Source organism: Tasmannia lanceolata, unplaced genomic scaffold (assembly GCF_043159265.1).
Source record: "Tasmannia lanceolata isolate RefF3 unplaced genomic scaffold, GAP_Taslan_0.1 ptg000013l, whole genome shotgun sequence".
In the NCBI taxonomy this organism is placed as follows: Eukaryota; Viridiplantae; Streptophyta; class Magnoliopsida; order Canellales; family Winteraceae; genus Tasmannia; species Tasmannia lanceolata.
In genome coordinates, this window is record NW_027518690.1 from 22,602,053 (window position 1) to 22,629,810 (window position 27,758).

The window sequence follows — 27,758 nt, forward strand, 5'->3', positions numbered from 1 at the left end:
ATCAGACACCTTCCCAATGCCATTGGCTAGGGGTGCGCATTAATCGGTTTAAACCGAATAAACCGACCGAACCGAATTTATTCGGTCAATTCGGTTCGGTTTCAGGTGTGTCGGTTCGGTTTCGGTTTATACTAATAAGAATTACGGTTTTCGGTTTCGGTTTCGGTTTCGGAAGGAACAAAATTCGGTAGAACCGAAAACCGAAATTTCAATTTGAAGCTTTTAAATTTCGGTTTTCGGTTTCGGTTTCGGTTTCGGTTTCCGGTTTAGAGACCGAAATTAAGAATGGGCTTTATACTTATCCACGCCCCCTTTTTCTCACTTTGGACAGCCCCCATTGGTCATTCATAGTGTAAAACTGTAAATAGCAAAACTAAAACAGCAAAAGACTTTTAGCCTTTTAGGCAAAAGCTAGGGTTTTTCAAAACCCACATTCATTCGGTCATTCCTCTTCTCTCTAGTCTCTACGACTCTACCGACTACCGCCGCCTCATGCCCTTAGGCCTCATCTCCTCATCTCGACATCTCCTCATTCTTTTGACCTTTTCCATTTAAGAAGAAAGGAAGAAGCTTTGATTTTTCTTCATGTAAGAAGAAATACCCAAAGCTTTTAGTTTATTTTATTTTCCTTTCCTTCTCTTCTCATTCCCTCTCTCTTTTCCACAGGAACGCCCAGATTTGAGCGGAGAGAAGTGCCGGAATCTGAGAACACCATCAAACCCTCTTCTTCAACGTCTCTCTACAGCTCTACTCGTCTCTCTCGAAGCTCACAGAGGTACGCATCTCTCTCTCTCTAGCATTATCCTTCTCTTCTCTTTCTCTCTCTCTCTTTTCTTTTTTTCGTTTTTGGTTTTGGATTTGTGATTTTCTATTTCTCTACCCAAAATCACCACAGCATTGTGTTTTGTATTTGTGATTTTCCCCCATCAAAGGATTGGAAAAAGATTCTAAACAGAGTACGATTCAAGGTATCTCTTTATTCTTTTCTTTTCTTTTTAGATTTTATTATCAATTAATTTCATTTTGCTAAATATTTTTTTGAGTATTTCAGTATTTGTGTTTTGTATGTTATACCCAGATGAAGAAGAAGAAGTGAAGGATTTAGGGGTACAAGCGGCATTATCTCTTCTGAAATTCTACAAAAGTGGGTTCCATTTTTTATTTTTTTTATATAACCTAAAATACTGAAAATCACAATAAAATTAGAGGGCAGATGTTGGGGACGGGTTGGGGTGAGTTTGCTAAAATACTAAAAGTGGGTTCCATTTTTTATTTTTTTGGTTAGAGTTTGCTGCCTGTAGGTTGTAGGAATGTTGATGTCACGTTGTCTTCATTACTACAAATTTATTTTTACGCATAGCCTTTTATTCTCTAGTTATACAAATATGCAGTTTTGAAAGTTCAGATTTGAATGATTTAGTGTCATATAAGGGTGCAACTAGGGTCGATTTTTCGGACTTTGGGTTGAGCTTTTGCCATAAAATCGGGTCGGGTTTGGGTTGATCCCAATTCATTTTTTAGCAAAAGCTCAACCCGATCCGACCCAAGTTGCACCCGTAGTGTCGTATACACTCTAAATGCCACATATACCAAAATTCTTTTGTTGCCGTCTTTGTTATATTTACTTGCATTGTACAATTTCAAGTTTTATGTGTTGGGATTTATGGTATTTAGTGTGGCCTTGCAAGACCATTCCATTGCCACTGATTTAATTTCCTCCTGTTGCACTCTAATGCACATCATGTGATTGATGGAATTTTGGAAACTCCTCTTAGCCGCTTTGGACCAGTAGTTCCACGGTGAGCAGGGTGTCAAGAATGTAAACTGACCAAATTGGTACCGGGACAATACCACGAAAAACATCAGGCATTGGTGATGGGATTGTGGGACCTACCAATGGAATTAAGCTCTGAAATATGGTATTTGAGATGTTCCTTTAGTGTCTGTTTGGGTCGGGTCGGGCTGAGCCTTTGCTAAAAACTGAATTGGAATCAACCGAAACCTGACCCGATTTTATTGAAAAAGCTCAACCAAAATTCCCAAAAATCGATCATAGTTGCACCCTTAATACCCAACAATGGAGGGTGGGAGTGTACATACCAATCATATTCAAGAAATATCAAATATACCTGATATGGGGTAGTTTTTGTGGGAATTTTAGAAATATCAAACATTAGAAAAATACTTCTTGAGGGAATTTTTTTCTCAGGAAAATTTGGACTGGTTCACTGGTTCGGGTTGAGCTTTTACCTTAAAATGGGGTAATATGGTTCACTGGTTCAGATTGATATCTATTCATTTTTAGCAAAAGCTCAACTCAAGACCCAAGTTACCCAAGTTACCCAACCCTACCCAAGTGGAGTTCTAATGTTTCTCGATCTCTTTTTCCTTCATGTAGGTGTTGATATACTACATTCAAGAAATAGATTGATAAGAGTTTCTTTGTTAGAATTGAGGTTTGTAACTTTGACACTTTGTATAATTGTATGTTAACTTATGATTAGTTGTTCTTGGATAGTTGGATTGCTTTTTTTGTATGCTGACAAATAGTTGGATTTGTTGTTCTTGGTTTGTAACTTTCAATATAGGTTTGCTATTCTTGGATAGTTGGATTTGAGCCACCACTCAAGGGGCTATTAGTGTTAGCATCATTCTATCTTCTTTGGCTTGTTGCTATTGGGTACGAACTACGAAGGTAACACTTAATCACTTATGACTCATGTCATTCTCATTTGTTGTCTATCTTGTTTTCTATTGGGTAGCTTATTTGGTGTTGGGTAATGGGTGTCTTAGTGTCTTGTTTCTATCATCTTTGTAGATGTCGCAAGAAGGAGAAGCTCCTAATCTTATTTCTAGCGAGCAATCTTCAAACCCCACAGACTCAAACCAAACGGTTAGAACCGCACGGAAGAGAAAGGGGATGAAGCCTAGGTAAGATGTGTGGGACCATTTTACAAAATTTGCTAATGAGGTGGGTGAACCTAAGGCTAGTTGTATGTATTGTGAGAGGGAGTTTTGTTGTGATCCGAAGAAAAATGGAACTACCCCACTTAGGAATCACATCACCTTATGCAAAAAGTTCCCTGGCAATACGAACACAACACAAACACAGTTGAATTACCAACCGATCAAGGGTCAAGAGGGGGATGGTAGTGGAACCATTTCTATTTGGAAGTTTGACCAAGAGGCCATTAGGAATGCCTTAGCCCGTATGATCATTATTGATGAGCTTCCATTTAAGTCTGTGGAGAAAGAAGGGTTTAGACATTTGATGTCAGTTGCATGCCCTCGGTTTCATACCCCGTCACGTTCGACGGTTGCGAGGGATTGCTATCAATTCTTCTTGGAAGAGAGGTCAAAGTTGAAAAAGTTTTTTAGACACTCATGTCAAAGGATTTCTCTCACTACAGACACATGGTCTTCTCTGTAAAAAATTAACTACATGTGTCTCACGGCTCATTATATAGACAGTGATTGGAAATTGCACAAAAAGATACTAAACTTTTGTCCAATTTCTAGTCATAAAGGTGAGGCTCTTGGTAAGGCCATTGAGAAGTGTCTTTTGGATTGGGGGATTGATAGAGTGTTCACAGTTACTGTGGACAATGCTAGTTCAAATGATGTCGTGGTTGGTTACTTAAGGAGAAGACTTATCAACTGGGGGTCTAGCATTTTACAAGGAAAATTCCTATATGTGAGGTGTGTAGCACACATAATTAATCTTGTTGTGTGTGATGGACTAAAAGAAGTGGAAATTGCTGTTGATCGTGTTCGGGCGGCGATCAAATATGTGAGGAGTTCACCGGCTAGGTTGAAGCTCTTCAAAAAGTGTGTTGAGAACGAAAGGATCCAGAGCAAGAGTTTGTTGTGCCTAGATGTATCTACAAGATGGAACTCAACATACTTGATGTTAATGTCAGCCGAAAAATTTGAAAAAGCATTTGATAGGTTTGATGTTGAAGATCCTTTTTTCAGTGGTGAACTTGATTCCGGTGATGTGGATGGGATTAGGAAGCCAGATCATGAAGATTGGGAAAAAGTTAGAAAGATGGCTACCTTGCTTCAAAACTTCTATGAGCTCACCATACGTGTTTCAGGATCATTGTATGTTACATCCAACACTCTCTTTCCTGAAATTGTTGAGGTTGAATACCTTTTACAAGAGTGGCTTCAAAGTGAAGACTTTAACTTGGTAATGATGGCGAGGAGAATGAAAGATAAGTTTAACAAGTATTGGGGTGACATTGAGAAGATGAATAAACTAATTTATATCGCTGTTGTTCTTGACCCTCAACACAAAATGGAATTTGTTAAGTTTGCTCTCATTGGTATGTATGGAGAGGGAAAAGGCAACGAGTTGAGGAAAAAAGTGTTCCATGCCGCAATTGAATTGTTTAACGAGTGGAACAATAAGAGCACAGTCAATACACATCAAGAAAATCAAGTAAACTTGGGCCAATCAACTTCAAGAGAGCATTCTCAAGAACCGAGAGAACATGTGAGGATGATGGTTAAGGAAAAGTTTAAGAATCATAAGATTGAATCCGGAGGTGGTGATAACAAATCAGAGTTGGAAAGATATTTAAGTGAAGAGATTGAAGAAGGTCCCGATGAATTTGATATTTTAGCGTGGTGGAAAGTTAACAGTTGTCGATTTCCTATCTTGTCAGAAATGGCTCGGAATGTGTTAGCGGTTCCCATATCCACTGTTGCTTCGGAGTCCACTTTTAGCACGGGGGGGGGCGTGTTCTTGATGCATTTAGGAGTTCTTTGACTCCTAAGATAGTAGAAGCTCTTATATGTGGTCAAGATTGGCTTCGATCACCGTCAATGCCGATTAATGTCGAAGAAGCATTAGAGGATCTTGAAAATTTTGAAAATGGTAAATTTGCATTTATTTTATTTTTATTTTTTTATTGTGTTTCTATATATTGCTTTTGACTTGAAACTTGATGTTTGTTATATTTAACTATTTGTATTCCTATTTTCAGGTTTTTCTAATGTTGGGGATGATTCCTCAAATATTGATCTTTGAAGCATGGAAGAGTGGAAGACGGTTTCAGGTTTGTAATTGTGGAGTTCCTACTCTTCATATCTTGTGAATTGTGGTTCCTTCTTTGCTTTGTATGATTTCTTGTAATCTTTGCTTTATACAATTCCTTGTATGTATTGAATTGAAACTTGATTTGTATCTTTAGTTCTTGAATACTGGAATTTTTTGAATTACTTACAACTTGGCATTGGTAGTTATTGAATCCACAACAGAATAAGATGGGGAAAATATTTGGTGTTAGATATATAAAGCTATTTTCCAATTCATTTGCAACCTGTTCTGTTGGAATTCATTTAGTTCTTGAATACTTTGTAACATGTTCTATTTGCAAATGTAACTTTGGAACTTTATTTTAGACCCAAATGTTGTCAGCTATACATGCATAGCCTGCAATGGTATTGAAAACATGATTTGTAAAGCATGCAACTACAAGGGAATTCATTCAGCTTATTAAAGGGACATAATTCTTATCTGCTTAACAAAAGACCTTCAATGTATAATTTTTATCTTTTTTTATCTGCAGGGACTCCTTTTGCATTCTTGAGGATATTCAAGGGAGATTTGTGAAGACATATGGCCTTGTTGCCCTTGCTGTTATGCAATGAAATCTATCCATACTCTTGCTCGTTTTTTTTTCTCTGTGTAATTGGCTTAAAACTTGTATGTGATGAGTGATGATATAAGGAGAAGTTGGTTGCTATTACTGACTTGCTGCTCTGTGAAGTTTTGATCATTGGTGGATTGCTACTAGTATTTTAATTTAGTGATTTTTGAACCCATTGGCTATTTGGCCATTGGAGCTTTGGAGGTCTTAGCCTCTTAGGTCTGAACTCTTAACTACATATGGATCCGTTTGAAGGATTACTTGAAGGGGAGCAAATTTGTTATGTATGACTTATGATAGCACGGTCTACTTGATCTTATGTTTGCTTGTAGTTGCAGCCTTGCAGGTTCTACATGCTCAGTTGCTCTTATGATTGCTTGCAGGGTCTACTTGCTCTTACACTCTTACTAGAATTTACAAATTAGTGAATTACATGCATGATGCATCTACTTTTGTAATTTTGTTAGTCTTTTACTCTTTTATGATAGCAAGATGACAATTGACAATTTGACAGGGTCTACTAACTCTACTGACTCAGTCTTATAAGTTATAAGTAAATGCTTGCAATTTTTAACAAAAATACAGGGGAAACTGGAAAGGGGTAGAGCACTAAAGTTCACGAGAAATTTGATTAACCGAATGAGAGCTGATATCGGTAGCCCCTGTTTTACTATGGACAGCCCTTTTTTTTATATATAAACCAATGGCATGTGGGTGTGGGCATTGGTACCACTGATCTCTGTGGCCGCTAATTTTTGCACATATCTAGATTATCTAAAGCTTCTGATTTTTGCGCATATCTAGATTATCTATATACTGATTTGTGGAGAGTTTTCCTGATGAATAAATTAGAGAGCCATTGTTTGATGGTCGAGATTTATAATGCATCCATAGTGGGGCCCATCAATTGAATGGTTTGGATCATCATACAAGCACTTCGCCTCTTTTTTTTCTTCTTGTGTTTGACTATTTTCCAGTGTCGTTTTTATAGGTAAAGCCAAAATACAAGCGTCTCCACAAAGAACTATCAACTCCCAATTGCAATACTCTTTGTCCTTAAAACTTAGGCCCTGTTCATCTTACAATTTGAGAAATGCTAAGTCTAAAATTGATCATTGGCCTCAAAATTAGGAGCAGATTTGAGTCCAATTATCAGTTTTGGACTCAAAATCAATCTCAAAAATTACAACCGAACCGAATCCGGATATGCATATGATAGCTCACAGCAGGGTTATCACTATTCGGTTTAAATCGAAAAAACCGAATAACCGAAATTAAATTTCGGTTTCGGTTGTAATTTTTAGGAACCGAAATAATTTCGGTTCAACCAATTCGGTTTTTTCGGTTCGGTTTAAACCGAATAAGCACCCCTACCATTGGCCGGGCTAGCCAATCACCTTGTGAAGACTCAGGAGATGAATAGATTCAAAAGATATTGCTACAAGTACCCAAAAATCAAAAACTCCACATTTGGGCTAGAAAAAGTTGTCAGAAACTCCAAATACAATGCAGTCTTGTCATGAATTCCAATTGCAAGGTTTTCAATTGCTTCCTTCCATTCAGGAAGTAAACTTTATGGATCACTTGGCTTTCAGAACTCCAAGGGAGATGGCAACGACTGCATCTACTCCAAATGTTTTCTTATCTTCTGATGAGACTTTTACTTCACTATGTCATTCAACAATCTATCAACTTGAAAGGCAAGAGAACACTAACAAACAGAGCATACAAACACATGACTGATCATCACTACAATAGAGGACTAACATGCAATATTTATTTATTTTTATTTTTTTGATAACGTAGGGTGTCCCCACCCCACTTTGTAGAGTGGGACTAATTCCCTCCGAATGAGCCCAATCACCCGTAAACCACACGCCAATCACCCGTAAACCACGCGCATCGGGTAAGCCCAAGGGGGATTCGAACTCTCGTCTCTGGAGGGTGCACAATTAATAACAATATTGTCCAAGAATTTTTGAAGATTGCTAATTTTTCTAAGGGAAATGATATCAGCACTGTAATGTTTTAAGAGATGCTAAAAAAGCTCTTATATACCAGTTAAAAAAGAAAAGACAGGCTAGGACCGCACATCTATTAAAACATTGCAGTGCTGATATCATTTCCCAATTTTAAATATCATTTTTATTGATAAAACTAAATGAAAATTGATTTTTCCGTCCAGGGGAAAAATCTAAGAAAATATCAAGATTTTTTCTGTATCATAAACATCTATTGAGATCTCTCCAGGTTCCATTAGAATTTCATTATATTTACAAATTGCAGTTTCTATGACAAAACAATATAAACAGGTAGTAAAACTTTTGCATGAATAAGCAAAAACTAAGAAAACTTACATTTACAAACTTGAGAAAAGTAATGTGGGTGGAATGTGGACAGTCTCGAAGCAGTCTCAAGCAATAAACATACACCATATAAGATGTGTTCCATCAGTCTTTCCTTTCTAAAGGCAAAAAAACAGATCATGACAAAAAAAAATTGAAGCTTATTAAAATAGCAGCCACTAACCGCCACTAACCTCGCCACATACAGTTTCAAAGAAGAGAGTAATTACACAAAATCTGCAAATAATTCAGAAATATGACTTAGGGCCTCCATGTTCAAAGTTCAAACAAATATGTATTTTTCATCACTGGAAACTGATATTGATTAATAAACCACAATCCAAGATTCATGTAACTTTTTAAATAGAACTGGTAATTGGTATACAGAGTAAACAAATCTGAACAAATTACATCAGCCTCACCAAAGTAACATAAAACAACAAAGGCACGCATACTTTTATTTCATTGTTATTTGAGGCTTGAGTTCTAAATAATTTGTGCTTCATTATCAGGCTTCCATAGGCTTCCATAGACAACAGCTTTACTGAGTAACCCCTTAATCTCATGTACAAGGAAAATTAATGGATCTTGAAGCTTCACACGTATCATATGGTCTCTTTCTCTACAAGCATTTCGCTAGTTATAAATGGTCTTTAAAGCCCTTCATTCCAATCTCCGAACAGTCGTAATTATTCTTATTTGCAGGAAAACAAAATTTGGGGAGTTGTATATACCCGGTGAGAAAAAATTATACCCTCAAAGAGTTGCTCCCTTCCATCCTTTTGCCTAAAATAAAATAAAATGTCACATAAATTCTCAAACCCAACCAGAGAATCCATTGGAAAGTCCGACCAGAAAATATTCATTTATATTGGATACATAATTGAAAGTTGCATAGAGGAAAACGATATAGGGAAGAATTGTTACTGAAGATAAATTGAACGAATTGTATTATTCACAAGGAATGCTCCGGCCAAACTTGTAAATCCCAAACTCCAGTTCCAACTAAAAAAAGGTATAACTTGTTCTGCTTTAAAAGCAAAATGTCATAAAAAAGTACAGAGTCTATAGACAAACAATATGGTAATGGGGCCATCATATAGAATAGTCCATCATAGAGAAATTATATGATGAGTGGGCGTACAAACTCATCCTTTTTTTTTTTGGAAAGTTGACAGAAATTTTCATTGATACTGGAAACATACAGTGGGGACCAGAGGTCCCATCTAGCATTACATAGTATCATTACATAATAACTTAAAAGTAGCAAACAAAAACAATTGAAATATAAAAATAATTTAATAGAGCTCTAATTCAACTATACTGGTAGAATTCTTAAAAAGGGAATGTAATTACTAACTAAGAAGAAACAAAAAGAGAGCATTACAGTTAGTTATAGTTTGCTATGAAAGGCGATCAGGTTCAAAATACCAACTTGAGCTGCCAACTATATATGTAGCTTGCGTTGCCTGAAAAACAAAACATAAATGTTTGGAAAATGATTATGGCATGTGGATAAAAAAGTGGTGGCAGTGAACCATAGCAGAAATAACTAAGGATTTTCAGTAATGTAATTGATTGTTCACAGGAAGACAAAGAAATAATCAAAACCCACTAATCCTAACTTCCAAATTGCAAAGCCCTACTGAATCCATCTCTGATTCCCACCAGAGGTAATCCGTTCCGATCCCCAACCCTACTTTAAACACATCGATCAATGTAGCCTAGAGATCCCACTAATATAATGGCTCCTAAATTTGATTGATGAGGACTGTTCACTTAATATGCCTTACTTTGTATCCCACATGGCCCATATATCATGCCTATAATCCAATCCTAACATCTAATTTGTACTTTTTATAGTTCAACATGATAGATTGTCATTGAAAAGTGCAAATCATCTTGGAAGGAGAGATTGGCAGGAAATCTCTGAGGAGTAAAAACCCATTAGCCATAGAGGTATAGATATAAGGGACTGATCCATCAAATATAAGAAAACATCACAGAGACAAAGCATTTGAAAGAAACCCAAAGGTCTCCATGTACTCCAAAGGTTGTTTACAAAAATTACCTGATACACCCAAATCCTTGCAGGGATTGATGGATTTGAGGCACCTGGGGAACCCAAAGCAGCAAATCTTCAAAAATCAAATTCAAGGTGGTCTCAAGATCCATCTCTAAAAATGGAAACAGATCATCAGACTGTAGAATAAAACCCAATCCAAAAGACCCAAATAAGGCTCAGATTTCTCTATATCACAAACACAGTAAAACCTCTTTAAATTCACTGATCTCAAATAGGGATTATTGGGAACAGAATTCCCACTCCAGATTCTCTGCATGAAGTATTAGAAGGCTTGAGTATTCTACACTAAGTACTAAAATATTCTATTTCTTGATGAAAACAGAGACAAAAAGCAGAACCAAATCCTATATTCCAGTGCAAATGTGACCTGACATGGAAATGGATAAAAGGCAGAAGTTTAAAAAAAAACAAAGGGCGTCCATTATTAACCTTGCTGGCAGCCATGGTCTTTTCCGTCAAAAACCCCTTCCCTCCTTTTCCTACCATTTTCATGTCGAGAGAAAAGGAAGAAAGAAAATGAAAATCCAATAATAATTACCAAAATGAAAAAAGAAAGAAAGAAAAAAGGAAATAAGCTCTGGTGAAAAGGAAACCAAGTGAATAATACAACAACAAGGAACCCTAAGAATTATATGCTTGCTCTCAATCACGACTAACAATAGAAGTGACCAATGATCAGTTTTGGACACACAATCGATTCTCAAAATAAAAGGCAAACATGACCATAGTTGCACGAAGAAGAGATGGGCCGGAGTTGTCCTCAAGAGCAAGAATGTGGGGCATCTGAAAGAGCTAGGAAGCAAGCCCCACATGTATTTGACAGAAAAAAACAGAAAAAGAAAGTTCAGTCGAAAACCTACCGAAAGGATTATTTAATATATTTATTTGAAAAATGAAATGGAATTTTTTCTACTGATAAAAAATATAGTAGGAATTAGCAAGTAAAAGGTGATAACCACAACCATTAAAAGGGCATAGAATGAATATCCCATTTGGGACCTGGAAAAAAAATTTAAGTTTCAAAGAAAGGAAAGCTGAAAAATCAAAAGTAGTCAAAGAAATTGCGCAGAAGAAAAAAATAGAGGGGAGAACTTACTACAAAATCACCTCACTATCTTGTCAAGGAGCTTGATCCGTGCTCAAACCATTGTAGTTCTATGTCGAAAGCATGAGTGAATCACTAAAAGGCTGTGGAAGTGTATGTTCGGATAAAAGTTAAAAAAAAGGCATATATAACCATAACCAGATGCTTTGCTCCTAATGTCCATACCAGATGCCCCAAATCCTATCTAAAAACAAACATAAAACAAGCAAAATAAAAACTCCAAAATATAAAACTCCAAATAGCAAGATAAGTACAGAGCAGAACAAATACATAAAAAGACATCTCCAATACCGTATAATACTAATCCCACAAGATTCACCTGTTAAAACCATAAAACCAGCACTGCACAACTGAAATTGACGGACATAATAAGGAAGTCACACATTCCTTTTTTGTTTAAACTTGGGAGTATTAGTGAACAAATAAAACCCATTTCACACGTTTATATAACCCAAAACCTAAAAATCATTAAATGAAAATCATTCTTTTCAAATAATCTTCAGCTATAAATTCACAATCAGAAAATTGAATAATTACAGTGCCATTAAAAAAAAAAAATTGAATAATTAGCGCAAAATGCAAAAGCATCCCATGTAGGCCAAACAAATCAATTTAGAATGTCTGGCATCTAAAAGAAAACGAAATCCATATCAGTAACTGAATTCAATAAAAATGGCAAACATAAATTAAAACTAAGGACATTTTTTTCCAAAGCATGAAGGAAACTGGAAACCTACAGCATCTCAACATATAGCACCTACTGCATCTCAACATGTAGCACCTCCTACATCTCAACATATAGAATTAACCCATGTTTTAGTGCCTATGGCATGCATAATCACATGAAGAGACTCGCAAATGACAGGATAGATATGTGACTATAGAGCAGTCCTACTTGTTATTTATCAAATAAATTAATCAGGCTTCACAGTCAATTAATTAACTGGATCAAGGGGAATCAAAGATATACTTACAAATGGTATGGCAGTGTAGCAAATGCCAACCAAATGTTGTCACGGAAGTCGTACATATCAAGCATCAATCTTCAAACATCAATCCTCAAACAAAGCACTCCTCCATGAAAGAAAAAACAAAAAGACTTTCAGTGAACATAATGAGCAGCTTGCTCCCATCATCAAACATAATTCAATTTTGCCCATTTTTAGGATTTTCTTTTAAGGCATAATGAGTTACTATGGACACCAGAAAATATTAATAACAGAAAAAAGAAGAAAAGAAAACATGAACATCCAAATATAATAACACCAATCAAGGTTTATACCAATAGTGAAAAAGAACAAATACAAAGTGTGTGTGAAATACCCACGGAACAAGCATAACTCCTACAGTCCTACGATGATTCCAGCTATGAGATCCGCTTGCAAAATACGCTCCACCTGTAGGTTCGAATCCATCTGCAGCAGGGCAAATTTGTTCTATTAGTTCGTTTTGATGGAAGAAAGGCAAAAGAGATTTCAAATTTCAAAGCATTCGTTTTGAAACAAAACAAACCTGGAAATAGAGAGAGATTAGGGGACTGAGAGGGAATGTGATTGACAGCGAGCGAGCGAGCATCCCTTGGAAAAATCGCCTAACACCTGAGAGAGGAGATGAATTTTAAAACCGAAAAAATCCTTAGTCTGCCGTTTTGGAGAAGTTAGAATGGCTCACCCCGAAAATAAATACCAAAATATACAATTGATTTGCTACAATGGCATTACCTTCTTCAGAATAAACGAGAAAGTAAGGAGGGAAAAAAGGATAATTTTGGCATTTCAAATTATTGGTAAGATTCTTCGATGATACCGAACTAAAATAATGGGCCAGACGAGAGACATCTGGCGGGATGAGGGTGTTATCTTTCGACAGCAGTCGAAAATGCATTAATATTAGAGACACCTGGCCGGACTTTTGTACGTATCTCCAGAGGCAAAACACAATACAAAATGACGAAAAAACTGTTTGAATAGAGGACATATCAGGAAGTTCACAAAATTAAAGGTGGGACTTAAATGGGATTTGGACCAAAGATGGGGAGTTTTAGGAGCTAATAGCAACAGTTGTTGCATAGTGCGGAATATAAGGGTGGTGTTTTTTGGACAGTTCTTCGAGGGTAAAGCAGGGGATGAAAAGACAAAAATGCCATGGTGTAGCCAATGCATGGGATGAATTTTACAAAATCAACATGGAATCTAAGGTCGTTGGAGATAGAGATGGTGGGACACACATGAAATTACAACGAAAGATGGTTGACGAAATTTCAAGGTTTACGCTTTTAGAATAGTAAGGACTTGAGTAGCTTAACTACATTGCCTATTGGGATTCACTCCTCCAAGTCTCTTTCCACTTTTTCAAGGGTGAGCTCCATGAATTTTTAAGATGACGGTCTTTGAAAAATCCACCCTCTTGTTATATAACTCTTCGGTCTGCAGAAGCCTAATAGGTGTTGTATCTGACAAGGTTCTCTAACTTTGGTTGTAGGTTTTAGATACAACTTGTAGGTTTTAGCTACAGCTTCTACACTAACTCCTTCTATTTAATAATTACTGAATACTTACAAATTTAGAACTTCTACAATTATATTAGGGAGTTGCCATCGACCATAGCAGAAGGCAGTTCACGGATGTGCTGTTGCATGTGAGAGCAACCACCTCAGATGAATTAAATGAATAAGACAAAATCTGTCCAAAAGTGAGCCTGTGTGACTGTTCTCACATGCAACAGCCCATATGTGAAATGCCTTTTGTGATGGTCGCTAGCAAATCCCATTATATTAATGTCCAACAACACAAAGTAACTAACCACCAAAGTCATCCTAAGTCTAGAAAATCATAAGTGAGCCTCTATTTATAGAAAAATTATCAAATCAGTACATCTGCATGCAATATTACATATGGGCCACAACCTAAAAGTGATTGTACTCGACTGAGTAGTTATCCATTTGGAAAAATTAACTAAGAGAGATAAGCATATTTTTAGGAATAGATAAATAGTTTTTTACTCCACCACCCCCCCCCCCCCCCCCACTCCTTTTTTTTGGATTGATACAATTGAACCCCCCTCCCAACCAATAAGTCCTTAGGGTGCATTCAGATTGCTGGAATCAGGAATCAGAATTGAACCCCCTCCCAACCTAAAAGTCCTTAGGGTGCATTCGGATTGCTGGAATCAGGAATCAGAATATTTAACACACTCCATTCCTATTCATATGCCTCTATAAAGGGAATCTCAATTCTAATTCCAGCACTTGGTTGAACAGTGGAGTCGGAAGAGCAATCTGCTACAAATTCGCTGCCTTCCACCACCATCACCACCCGTTCACCATATGCTCTCGATAGCCCTCTCCCAACCTATAAGTCCTTAGGGTGTATTCGGATTGCTGGAATCAGGAATCAGAATATTCAACACACTCCATTCCTATTCATATGCCTCTATAAAGGGAATCTCAATTCTAATTCCAGCCCTTGGTTGAACAGTGGAATCGGAAGAGCAACCTGCTACGAATTTGCCACCTTCCACCACCACCACCCGTTCACCTTATGCTCTCTATATTCCCCTTCAATCCCACTTGATAATCTTTGTATTTCATCAGAAACCTTTGAATTCGAAGGCCCGAACAACATTCTAACTTGAAATATTTGTTTTTGAACGAACTAGAGCTCAAAATTTATTCAAATGTTCTTCCCCAAAGAGGGATTTGCTAAAAAAAAAAAAGCTTTATCATATACTGTCCAGGAGCTTCTTATAGAGGATGAGAAAAAGAAGAAGAATAACAATATAAAAAAGCCCTTCTTCAATATAAAAGGCCCTTTTCTACAAATTTCTTCAACTCGTCTTTTATGTAAAAAAGAAGAAAAATAACAATATAAAAAAGCCCTTGTCAACTCTTCGACCTCCAACATTTTTGCAGTCTAATATTATGTACCTAACAAATATGCCAAATCTCCAAAGCTGATGGACCTTTAAACTTGTCCCATAGCAGGTTGGGTCCCACCTAGTCCCATACCTAGGCATGCCCTTGTGAAACGACCAGTTACTCCAAAAGCTTAAACTGCTGGAGAAGGCGTTATTTAATCTTTAATACTCTAACAACCCTCATTCAAGACCATAACATCTAAATTATCTGCTTTCTCAAAATCCTCGGGGAGAGAGAGAGAGAGAGTACCACCTATTTGTGTGGCATAAAAAAATCTGCCTGCTCCGATATTTTTGGCAACAAATATGCTGATGGTTTCCGTTTATGCTAGCGATGCCCAACCAAATGCAAGAATGGCCAAGAGAACGAAACACAGATTCTTATTCCCAATTCCCTCCATCCAAACAGGACCTACGAATGTTACCAACATACTAATATTGGCACTACTGTGTTTCAATAACCGGACTAACTCATCTTGTCTTTTATTACTTAATCAGCTTTTAAAGTTAAGGATTTGCTCATGACTTTCACAGAAAGGCTTTTTGCGGCTGGCTGTTGCATGTAAGAGCAGCCACCTCATATGAATAAATGAACAAGACAAAATCTGCTGGAAAGTGAGCCTATGTGGCTGCTCTCTCATGCACCATCCATCTGTGAAATTGTTTTCTGCGAAAGTCCCTACCCAAAAACAAAAATGTCTCAAAGTTAATACACTTCCCAAAAAGCTCTTAAGCCGATCGACACAAGCCGATTAAGAAAGAACAGACAAGCTAAGTTTGTGCAACTATTAAAACAAGCTAAGAACAAACGATGCCCCTTACGCAGTGCATTTTTAGTGCAAAAGGGTTTCTCCTACTGCCGTTGTTCTCTCTGGGCTCCCCTGTAAACAACGATTTTTCCTTCCAGGTATTCCATCTCTCTCTGTAAAATCCTCTCTATCTCTCTCTGTTCTTGTACATTTTCCGGTATTTATTTATTTTGCCTCTGCTTTTCTTGACTTTAGGGTAGTTCAAGCCGATCGTGAGGTGCCCACATTCGAATTTTCATGAAGTGGGTTTCTAGGGTTACTAGAATAACCAAAACTAAATGTTCTTTAGTTATACGACCGCAATTTTTAGCCTGCCCTTATGTATAGAGAGCAATTCCATGAATTTCTCTTCTCATCTTTTTTCTGGATTCCGCTTGCAGAGCTTGACATTTGCTGGGTTTTTGAATTTTTATCAATCCGAATAATAATCTTTGCGTATGAAATTAAGACATTAAATTTATGGATTCGTTTGTGCTTCCCATTATAGAACCCATTAGAAACGTATTACATATGAAAAAACATTTGTTGAGTTGCGTGTCTTGAATTCAACCCGGTTGGGGTCCGAAATATTGTGTGCGAGCCGGTTGCGACTCGTTTATCGACTCCGGCCTGTTTTAAGTGATTTCAGCCCGATGTTAGAAATTTTTGGCCTGCTTCATATAAAGGGGTTTTAGGGCTTATTTTCGTCTTCTTGTCTTTGAGGGGAAAAGGGGTGTACTAGGGTTTCTTGTGGGGTTGGTGAGAAATACTGATCTTCTCTTGTAATCTCATGTTCTTATAGGGCCCGTTTGGATACCTCATATTTTGTATTTGGATTTGGAATTGAGTTTTGAATACAAAATGAATAGATCTGTCAGCTCATGTTGAGGGAGACAAAGAGGGAAAGGGGGTACTTCCTACTGGAGGGGAGAGGTTGAGGAGCAAAGAGTGTGAAGGAAACTGCCAGATCTGTGGATTTCCAATTATTTATTTCCACATCATATTTGGAAATCTGATTTTTTTCACTCTAAGTCGTTGATGTGGAAATCAAAGGATTTGATCCGGATCCAAATCCCAACACAAAAAGGGCTGCAAATGTGAGAATCCAAATCAAAATCTTCTTGGCATCCAAACAGGCCCATAGTGGATTTTCTCGTCGCCTTTGCCATGGATATAGCCTTTGCCGAACCACGCAAATCTTTGTCGTTCTGCGTTTTCTTGTGTTTGATACTTTCGTTTTGCCTTGCTATTGAAATTGCAGATCGCTATTGAAGAGGCTTTTCATAATAAAATTAAATAACTGAGATAATTGCAATGTATCAAATTATGCAAAGCTATTAGACCATGTTTACATCTTGTGCAATTGTTGTATATCTATTCTAGAATGTTTTACTCTGATAGTGCATCACCTTTTTCAGTATGATGGCATTTTTAATAAACTAGTTTTTGTGTGCTTATTAGTGAATAGTGAATAGATAATTTCAGGTCAGGCTCCATTTGGACAGACTATTTTTTTTAAATGGCTCTTGGACAGACTATTTCTGTGAAGTTGTTTCACTTTGTTGGAGAATTCTCATCTCATATGATATTATTGCTTATTTGTCTATCAGAATTAATCACCAGTATATTACCCTTTTATCCAGATTTCAAAAAAGGAATTGAGATCGCAGAATAGGGAGTTGCAACTACATATATTAAAACTTGCAGATGTTCTTGTTCAGAGGCCATCTTGTATGCACGAAGAGTGGAAGACATATCTCTTTTATTTAGGAAGTTGCACCATCTCCTCAATTCTTTGCGTCCTCACCAGGTAGATTTTTCCGTTGATATGTCAAACCTCCATTGTTTTCAACTGTTTCTCAATATCAAACTGGTTATTACGTTTTCTCTCAGGCCAGAGCTACACTAATTCACTTACTAGAGTTTAGATCCAGTGTCGTAGACAAGCAACAGAGGATATTAAAAGGTATGCGCATGCCTTACCTTGATTGCATATAAAATGGTAAAATTGTCTGGTTTTGGATCTCTCCGGTCACAATATGGAGATGATTTTAGTGAAAAGTGTTTCATTTTTTTTTTTGGGCGTATATATATACTCATTATTTTAATTATGACATTTTGTTATAATCATTGTCACCTGGTGGTCATGGGTTCGAGTCACGGAAACAGCCTCTGCAAAGCAGGGGTAAGGCTGCGTACATCTAGCCCTCCCCAGACCCCACAATGGCGAGAGCCTCGTGCACTGGGCCGCCCTTTTTATTCTCTCGTTATCGTATTTTGATTGTTTGACTTTATAATAATTTATTGATTATTATATATCGACCATTCTTTGCACCCCTCTCTGTCCAGCTTCGTCCCACCACCACTTAGCCCGTGAAACCAATAGACCGAAGAAGAAGAAAGAAAGAAAGAAGAACCAATAGGTAGGATTTTTTTCGATTTTTTATTCAGTATATTCTCCCCTTTTCTAGAGATATCCTTCGATCATTTGCTTCCTGTTCCATTTTATTTTGGAGTTGTGGGATTTCTTTTCCTTTTTTCTTTGTGAAAACAGTTCCATGGTCCGATTTTACATAATTTTCTTCTGCCAGATGGGGATTTCTAGAGTACATGCTTTGTATTTAGGTCCACACCTAGAAACATTTGACATCGATTCCACCCTATTAGGATGACCCTAGTTCCCTGATCCATCAATGCCATTTGGGGTTTCTGCCACGAAAAGCTGAACTGTTGATTTTTGCCTTTTATTTGGATACAGGACAAAAAATTAACAAGTGGATTGTACCAAGTCCAATTTTGCTATATCTGTATTTGATTGCCCCTTAAATTGCATAATTGCTTGCCTATATCCATCCATAGTTTTTGGCTGAGCTGATATACTGGCTTCGATCTTTTCAAAATCAGTTGCTTTTGCATCTACTTTAGCCATAGTTTACCTTGCAGAATAGCAAAAATCAGCATCTTTGTGATCCGTGTCTCTAAGAAATTAAAGATTGTGAATGGGGTGTGATTGATAAATCTCATCACCTGCAGGGATGGATTTATTTCCATATACTGATTTACTCCAAACAAATATGTAATGTTCGGGAATGAGTACATGTCAGTTGTAGACTGAACTGACTAAACTCAAAGATCACATTGTATGAAAAAGCTTCTTGAAGAATAGACTTGATTGCAACCTAGTATCATATGAGCTTGGTATTGATGGCACTCTTGCGATGATCAATTGGATTGACAAGGCACATTTCTTAGAGGATCTACCAAATCTAACTGACTAAACTCAAAGATCACATTGTAAGAAAGGGCTTCTTGAAGAATAGTGACTTGCTTGCGACCTAGTATCGTAAGAGCTTGATATTGATGGCACTCTTGCGATGAATTAACAAGGCACATTTCTTAGAGGATCCACCAAATCTTCTCACCCACAACTGATTTGGGACTAGCTCTAGTTGATCGAGAAGTGTAATGTGACAGATGTGCCAGAAAATAGTTGAGCCCTTAGTTTCCACTACAACGTCTTCCTTCAATAATTTTGAACTTCTCAGGAGATTTATACACAATATATGAGTGTCTAATTCAAAAGGTTCGCATTTATTTTGTAAGATACAAATACTTTTTGCATCATCATGGGATTTCTTAAAGACTAAAATAGGATATAAAAAATTTGGGAGTTCTTCAAGTTTCAATTCTTTGGAGAATTTTTAACTCTATTTCAAAGTTCTCGGAAAAATGTCCAACTTGACAAATGCATATGATAGAAAGAAATTGTTTAATTAGGATTTCTCTGGAGGTTAAATTTTAGGCCTCCATCCAAATTAATCTGTTATAGCTGTATCTAATAGTTTGCTGAAGATGTTCAATAACCCATTTGAGCATCTGATAGAAAAAAATTGTTTAATTAGAATTAAACAACACTGTTCTTTGGTTTGTACAACATGGGACTCAGTTGTAGTGATACGACTCATACCAAGAGATTACCAACATCTAAACCATTCATTTGTTGGGTTCCAATAATAGGCCATGCCTCAAAAATTAGGATCATCCTATGCAGAAAATCTTCAAGGCAATGCCTATTCTGCAGTTGTCAACAAATGAATGGCTTATATCACACAAATGTGGACCCCACTATTTTCTTTTGCTGTGCATACTGTCCACCATAAAAACTGTTAGTTTAGTGGGTAGCCTTTTTCTATAGCACCTCCACAATCTCGTGTTTAGTTTTGTAGACAAGGGCAGTTCTCATGTTATTTTGTTTATAAACTACTTGGCATTATTTAGGTAAATTTTAATCCGAACACTAATAGAACAGCATGGAATTAGAAGAGCACATTTGGGTTGGAAATTTGAATCAAGAGCTTATATTTCATGAGCATGTTTTTTGAATTTTTGTTTTTTTAGTTAGATTAGGTACACACACATCCTTGATCTCTATTTCCTTTACTTTGCATATAGGCTTAATGTTAGCATACTCTAGATTTCTGTATTTGTAGGCTGTATTGTTAAATCATGGGTCTTTATCCTTTTATGAAGTATGTTGGTTATATTTTGAATTTATGTACATGCATATCTTGAATTCCTGCTTCTATATCTCTGTTTTGAGGTACGATGATGATGACCTCAAAAGAGTCTATAGGGAAGATTTGTAAACCCGAAGACAAGCCGGAGACTCGATACAGCCAAGTTGAAAGGATATCTGGAGCACCATGCCATCTTTTAGCAAGCAAACCCCAGATACCAAAAGAAATAGCATGAGGGAGGGCCTTCAATCCAATCATTCCATCCACATCAGAACCAATCCCTTTCATCTTCAGATCCGAATCAGGAAGGGTATTAGACTCCTCATCAACATCATTTTGACGAGGGGTCTGGAAATCAGAAGAGCACGATCTTCTAGGAATGTTAAAATCACGAAAGGACCATATTTTTCGACATCTAGCGCAGATCGATCTCCGTTTGAAGTTTTGGAATCTGCATCTGGAACAGACCGCCCAGTCTCTTTCTTTTTCTGTCCGACGCTGCTCTTTTAATCTTAATCGTTCTTCGACTCTTCACATCTTCCCATGGTCACTCCTTGTCTGATCTTCCATTTTGAGATGGGGGATCATAAGCATAGCCATGCCCAATCAGGCTGTCATCTTCTTCCACCGGTCTTAGAATCACCATCTTCTCTCAAACACCCAACTTCCAAGATCAAACAAATAACATACAAAAAGGAAAAAAAGACAACAACCATGAGATTTCATGCACTGAAACTAAGGAATACATTTTCCAATACCATCCATGTCTCTCCTATTCAGTGTAAGTTCTCTCCCAAAGCCATTACCATCGTAAGCTCTCTCATTGTCATCCACAAAAAATTCAAACTAATAAAATAGCAACATATATTTATATATTTCCTATTATATTGTTCCATACTTTTCTTTCAATAAATTGTTTTATTTTCTATTGATTTGTACACTTGATTGGGCATAATTTAACATCGCTAAAGACAAAGTTGAATCACCATATTACCCAGCAAGGTCATGAATTTAGTTTGAGTCTCAGATGATTTTTTCTTTTCTCAAATTATATCCAAACACCACATGCATTTCATCCATTCATAAATTTTGTTGATAATCTAGAAATTGTTTGTTTATCATTGTTGGTGTTGTCATTGTGAGCAATCTAAGATTGATATAAGCATAATGTGTGAACTTGAACAATGTGTATGCAACTGTGCCATTTGGAGAGCATGTCCAAACCTTACTTACCTATGCATTTTGTGTTGAGACATTGCGATATAATTGTAATGTTCTCATTTTCTTTCTACTTTTAGGTTTTTTTGTAGATCTTCTTGGATGTATAAATTTGTTTTAACATGCAAAGTGGCAAGCCAATGGACACAATTATGCATGTGGGTGATGATAGATTTGTGTATGCAATTCCAAATGTAGATGGAACAACTCAATTAGTACTTTTCAACCTAGGTTATTCGTGTTGCTTTATCACTATGATGTTCCTCCTTTTTGGATTAAAAAGAGTTCGTGGTCATACAGAAAATGATTGTATAATGGTTCGTTTGTTTAGATGTAAAACAATTTTCTATGCCTAGCCAAAATTTGGTCGTATATGTTTTGGGGTAAAAAAAAGTTTGTCCCATTTTAACTATAATTTTTTTTGGCATTAACCTTGTTGGTATGGTATGAGGCCGTAAGTGACTGACGGCCCTTGAAAGCGTAATTATCTTCGGCATCACATTTTACTCTCTCTCTCTCTCTCTCTCTCTCTCTCTCTCTCTTTGTTATGGGGTTTTTTTCCGCCCATTCTCTCTTCCAAACAACAAATCTCGAACTTGATAGCTAATCAAGTGAACTTATCAAACATTACTCCTCCCTTCTCAGCAATCCTACCCCTTCACCACGAGCTTCAGGAGTTAGGAGAAGCCACCAGTAAATTCCCTAAGAGATCCTCCTCTCCCAAAGCTCAAATCCACTATCATTGGTGGAAATTCCTGCTCCTTTGCCAATTTTTCTGCACCAAAGAAGACTAAAAGGAGGGGTTTTTGTTAAGAAACCGAAGGCAACAACTGCTTCGCCGGCAAGAAATTCGATTCATTAGATTTCAATGGTGAATCATTGTTTCAATCGCTTGTCAAGAACTTACCATTTCTTTTTTTCTCTTTTAAAAGTTTTAGGGTTTGGGTTTCTTTTGTTGGAGGATTGTATTGATGCAGAGATGTGATTTTTAGAGGACCCCAGTTTGACGACGTCAGACTATGTAAGGAGTTGTTTTAAATTGAGAATCCTCAAGATATTTTCTAGCTAGATTAGCCTATCTGAATTAGATGTACGTGGCATCTATGTCACAAATATCGTTCTCGGGAATTTCTTGGCAAGGGAAAATCTCGGGATATATTAATTTTTATTAATTTTTTCGGGTTTATATCGGGAAATAAACGGTAAAATTAAAATTATTTAAAAAATATATGAAAATATTAAATTTAAGAAAAAAAAATATAAAATAAAAATATCGTAAAAATATCGGGATAATATCGCGACATTATTGGGATATTTATGATAAAAACAAAAATATCACTATATTTTTAAAATCTTGGGATTAGTTCGGGATTTTGTCGTTTTATCAAAATCTCAGGTTAAAAACGCTATATTTTGAAAATATCGGAGATATTTGTGACATAGCGTGGCATAAGAGGAACAGGAACATTATCTACTAGACTACTATCTTGTTCTCATACTTCGCTGAGTTGTTCTTCCTCATTCGTTTCCATTTTTCAATTTCCATAATTGAGAATACCACCAGATGGAATTGATACTGGTTTTCTGCCCACGGTATTTCTATCATTTCTACTTGGTATGCTACTTGATTTTATGTTGTTTTTTTTGTTAGTACTTAATTTGCACTTATGACAAAGGCATGATATGCCCACAATTGGTCAGATTGTAGATGGGCTGAACTCTGTTTTAAATTATTCCACACAGAAGCCGTTGATATGCCTACAGTTGGATTTTGCATGGTTCCGAAGTTCCAAACCTCTGTTTCACATTCTATATTTGCCTAGTCAGGGCACTTATCCACCCTCTATCCAATTGTCCTAGAATGGAATCAAAGGAATGGATTCATCAAATTACCATTTGGCACTTGCAATGCTAAATGAAGCCCAATGCAGTGTTATCCATACTGTTGTTGACAGTCTCTTACAAATGGGGCAAATATGGAATCACATCTTTAGCACCAGATATTTCTGTGCTGTTTGCCAGGTTTTACCTATAGTCGTAACCTTGTGTAGATGTTTTTTCCTAGAGAATCTAAATAGAATGTAGTTATTGGTTGTCTCCATGACCAAGAAATTGCTAATCAGATTTCACACACTGTAGTCAGGTGCCCAAAAGACTGACACTAATCCTCTTTCCAAGGAACTTGCCATTCTCCACATCACATGGTTACTTTGGATTTCCTTGAATGTTACCTTTCAAGGAAAGGCAATATGTATAACTTTCAAGAAGAAGAGGCCTCTTGGTGAAATAGTAGTGAAGATGTCTTTAAGTAGCCTTCAACCATATTTCCCAAAGTGTTATTTGCTTGTCATGTAAAGGGCTAGTAGAGTGCTGAAAAATTTGAAGATGGTGTATTTTCTAGTGGTTAGGTGAAGCCCATGATTTTACCATGAAAACCTCTCTATATTTGGTGTTTTGCTAGTAGTTTGGTGGAGGTTAAGGTGGATGCCAGCCGGGCCAATTGGGTAGTTGTCTCATAGTAGTTCTACTACTGTTTGGAAACCAAACACCACTAGTTGCCGACATGGCACCTCAAAACCGAGAATAATACCTAGTAAAGCCGAGCTTTTAGGCAACCGAACAGAACCCAGAAGAAAACAATTAATGACCTTGTGCAGAATGCTTCTCTTGGTAGGGAAGGATTTATCAAAATGGGCAGAGATTGTAGCAGGCTAAATATGCAGTCCAGAGGATGTGACACTTATTTGTCTTTTACTTAATTTTTTCGTGTTGTTAAAAAAATACCATGTGCTACACCTAGTGGATAAACAAATTAGGTCTTGGTAACTGATTGAGTTTGAAATTTTGACCCATATGCATGTATAGTTGTATAATTCACAAGTGAGGTGTTGCTAATGGTCCGCTTCATAAATATATTGAGTTTAGTTAACTGATGCGATTTTATATGCCTGTTCTATTGCTCTTCTCCATCATGCTTAAACGGTCTCATGCATTTTTGCTTCAGTCATAGAGATAAGTGAAAGAGTGATGGATGCATTAAGTCTGGTTTGGGTTTTACTTGCTTGATTTTCTTCTTGTTTTTGTTAAAAAATAACACACCCCACACCTACTGGTTATACAAATTAGGTCTTGGTAACTGATTCAGTTTGAAAATTTGACACATTACGGGTGGAAGATTTTGTTTATCTGGGACATGAATGTATAATTGTATACTTCACCAGGTGTTGTTAATGGTCCACTTCGTAAATCTATTGAGTTTAATTAATTGATGTGAGTTTATGTGTCTGTTGTATTACTTTTCTCCATCATGCTTAACAGTGCTCATCTCTTTTTGCTGCAGTGACAGAGAAAAGTGAAGAGTGATGGATGCAGTTCCGGATGGAAATGTACTAGAAGTTGGAAATATGGGGACAGGGAATACAAAAGATGAGGGCACTGAAGTGGATAGGTTCAGGCACCAGGTTGATGAAATGACGTGCAAGGTTGATGAGGTGAGTTTGGCGAGTTTCCACTGCACATTTATCGAACAAAGAAGACTATTATTGGATCAAATTACCATTCAAAAAAAAAAAATATCAGATCAAATTTACTTGACATAGTGAACTGATCGTTTTTCAGTCATGCCTATTTGTTCACTGCGGCAATAATGGATTACAAATTTAGCTTGATTCTTGTTCCTCCCCTTAAATGTAGCAAGTGTAGGAGTTTTTCCTGTTTTCCATATCAGCTATGCTTTTGATTCCGGTTGCTTTGATTGTTTAGCTGGATATAGCGGAATCAAATGCATTTGAATCACTTAAATCCGAGCACCTAGTCAAATTTGGAAAAGAAAAGTCGACCAAGATGTGCTTGCCTTTCTAATAGGGGGCTTAATAATCGGGCATTTTCAGAAAGTATGCATTCTGGAAACCAGCAAAATTGCTAGCCTTCTGGAAACCAGCAAAATTGCTAGCCTTCCTGGCAAACAAATAAGTTAGGCTTGTTTGGTTGGGCCGATAGGAATAAGAAGGGGGGAACTCGTAAGGCTACCCACTACATAACCCACCGCAGTAATCGATTTGGAAAGCTCCGGGATTCACGTCATTCACTTCGCGGAATCTTCACATATTGATCGTTATTTACAAATGAAATTACTTCGAAAATAAGTACTCTTTTTCGCAAACAATGGTTATTATGGTTCCATTTCTCTCTTCCTTTTTTTGAATGATGAATTATTTCTATCCTTACTATTAATGACATCCAGAGAAGCCTTAATGCGTTCCGATTACAAGTTGGCTCGAATCTCTCAACCTTGATCCTGACATCGCAACAAGCTCTCTCTTGCTTTCATGCCCTTTTCCTTGTCATACCTTCTCTCGTTGCTCTCTTTGTCCCCCTTCCTGCTCTTCCCTCATCCTTTTCCAGTGTTCTCATGTTTTGTCTTCAAACCCTTGACTACTCTCTATGCAAATCCTAAATCCCTCCTATATTTGTCGCTATTGCCCTCACTGCTAGCCGCACTTTTGCCCCTATTTACTGTGACAGTGTACCCACCATTGTTTTGAATTTTGTCCGAAATCGGATGGGACCGAAACCGAAATTTCACGGATTTCCCAAATTTCAGTGGCCGAAATTAATTTCAAGAAATTAATTTTTTTTTAAAATTTAATATTATTATGAAATTTTGGCTTTAATTACCGAAATTTCCGTAATGATTAATTAATTATTTTTTTCTTTACTGGATTTCGGCCGAAATTTGGGTTTCGACCTCGGCCAAGGCCGAAATTGGGACCGAAACCAAAATTTAAATCCATGGTACCATGGCTGCATTTAGGTGTTGCATCATGCTATCACCTATTGTCGGTGGCCTCTTGTCTGTCATTGCCGTCTTCAATCGGGAACGCTCGCCATCATCGCTGGCCTCGAATCAGCCTTCCGCAGCAGACCTCCACCTATTTGTGACCCAAAGGTATTAGGCATTCAACCTCTGACCCAAACAAACTTCCCTCTTTATTCCTGTTCATTTTGTAAGCTCAATCTCACCTCCCTCGATTGGTGGGCACACCCTCGTTTTTATTCATCCCCTCCAGCAATTCCCTAGATGCTATTTGCACCATGCTTCTCCAACTCTAACCTCCATCAAATTGTTAAATACACCTCTTACACAAAAAGCACATCTCTATTTGCTATCTCCACCCCTTATGTGGCAATTGCACGTTTTCTCTACTTCCATTCTTGTCTTTGATATCCACACCCCTTCTTTCTTTCTCAAGTCTTACCACTTTTATAGCCATACCCTCGCTTGCCTGTGTGGATCTATAGGCATTGCCACAACCTCTGCCAGCATATCTTGTTCTGTCAGCGTATCTTATTCTTGTTGACTCCAGTCTTGCCAGCTACCCCCAACCTCCAACTGGGTTTTCTTGCCTTGTTAAGCACTTTGTGGTTGGGTTAACTCAAATGAAGTAGGTATGATATAGACCATTGATCTTAGTACACAAATTCAAGGTAACGCCCACAAAGTGTGGCAGACCATATTGATCAATGTAGATTATAGGATCGTCCACACATAATCACAATGATATCATTATTGTTTAGACAATTAGAATCTCTGAATCAAAGTGATTTTTGTATTGCTGGCCATTTATGGCGATCCTAAAGATACGCAGTTGCTATGTCACAAATATCTCCGATATTTTCAAAACATAGCGATTTTATCACGATATTTCGATAAAACGACAAAATCCCATAATAATCCCGAAAAATTAAAAATTATAGTGATATTTTCATTTATCGCGATAATATCACGATATTTTTACAATTTTATTTTATTTTATATTTTTTTCTTAATTTATATAATTTTACATATTTTTAAATTATTTTATTTTATCGTTTTTTCCCGATATAAACCCTAAAAAATAAAAAGGATTAATATATCCCGAGATTTTCCCTTACCGAGAAATTCCCGAGAACGATATTTGTGACATACGGCAGTTGGAGCCATCCAATGGTTGAGTTATGTATATGTTGGTGATGCACTAAGATGCATGTGTTAGTGTACAAAGAAAAAGTTCTTCATTACGCTAAGTTAATGTAGAAACCACAAATAGGTTATCCAAAGAGCAAATAATCTTTATTTGAAGATGGT

The 27,758-nt window shown here is 37.0% G+C and overlaps 2 protein-coding genes and 1 long non-coding RNA gene across 54 annotated transcripts in view; 2 read left to right on the top strand and 1 right to left on the bottom strand.

Annotated features, from left to right (window-relative positions):
- The first annotated feature begins 3,442 nt into the window (after positions 1 to 3,442).
- Positions 3,443 to 4,774, top strand: LOC143891081 (zinc finger BED domain-containing protein RICESLEEPER 2-like). The gene has a single exon (XM_077395731.1). It carries the CDS (start codon positions 3,443 to 3,445, stop codon positions 4,772 to 4,774), a length of 1,332 nt encoding a protein of 443 aa, XP_077251846.1.
- Positions 4,775 to 7,988: 3,214 nt separating this feature from the next.
- LOC143889953 (uncharacterized) lies at positions 7,989 to 13,033 on the bottom strand. 50 transcript variants are annotated; one of them, XR_013255016.1, is made up of 9 exons: positions 12,915 to 13,033; positions 12,706 to 12,791; positions 12,517 to 12,608; positions 12,168 to 12,267; positions 11,185 to 11,377; positions 10,518 to 10,567; positions 10,074 to 10,338; positions 9,390 to 9,471; positions 8,297 to 8,788 (listed from the first exon to the last, which is right to left on the bottom strand). It is a non-coding gene; the product is annotated as an uncharacterized LOC143889953 (long non-coding RNA). The 50 variants fall into 50 exon arrangements; XR_013255048.1 differs by lacking the exon at positions 12,915 to 13,033 and having other exon boundaries at positions 11,185 to 11,243; positions 11,359 to 11,377; positions 12,521 to 12,608; positions 12,706 to 12,856; XR_013255045.1 differs by lacking the exon at positions 12,915 to 13,033 and having other exon boundaries at positions 10,074 to 10,140; positions 11,185 to 11,243; positions 11,359 to 11,377; positions 12,706 to 12,856.
- A 2,843-nt stretch (positions 13,034 to 15,876) lies between these two features.
- The window catches only part of LOC143889955 (transcription factor GTE6-like), an 88,853-nt gene continuing 76,971 nt past the window's right edge, over positions 15,877 to 27,758 (top strand). Inside the window, exons 1-5 of one of the 3 annotated variants that reach the window (XM_077394371.1) lie at positions 15,877 to 16,015; positions 17,540 to 17,706; positions 17,790 to 17,862; positions 18,246 to 18,319; positions 24,972 to 25,122. In XM_077394371.1, coding sequence (XP_077250486.1) covers positions 24,994 to 25,122 — 129 coding nt within the window. In that variant the 5' untranslated portion in view covers positions 15,877 to 16,015; positions 17,540 to 17,706; positions 17,790 to 17,862; positions 18,246 to 18,319; positions 24,972 to 24,993. The remainder of the gene's footprint in view (positions 16,016 to 17,539; positions 17,707 to 17,789; positions 17,863 to 18,245; positions 18,320 to 24,971; positions 25,123 to 27,758) is intronic. The other 2 variants (XM_077394370.1, XM_077394372.1) reach the window with 2 other exon arrangements.

Bases quoted from the DNA above. Each gene is read 5' to 3' on its own strand.
- LOC143891081 (XM_077395731.1), top strand. From the start codon at position 3,443: ATGTGTCTCACGGCTCATTATATAGACAGTGATTGGAAATTGCACAAA.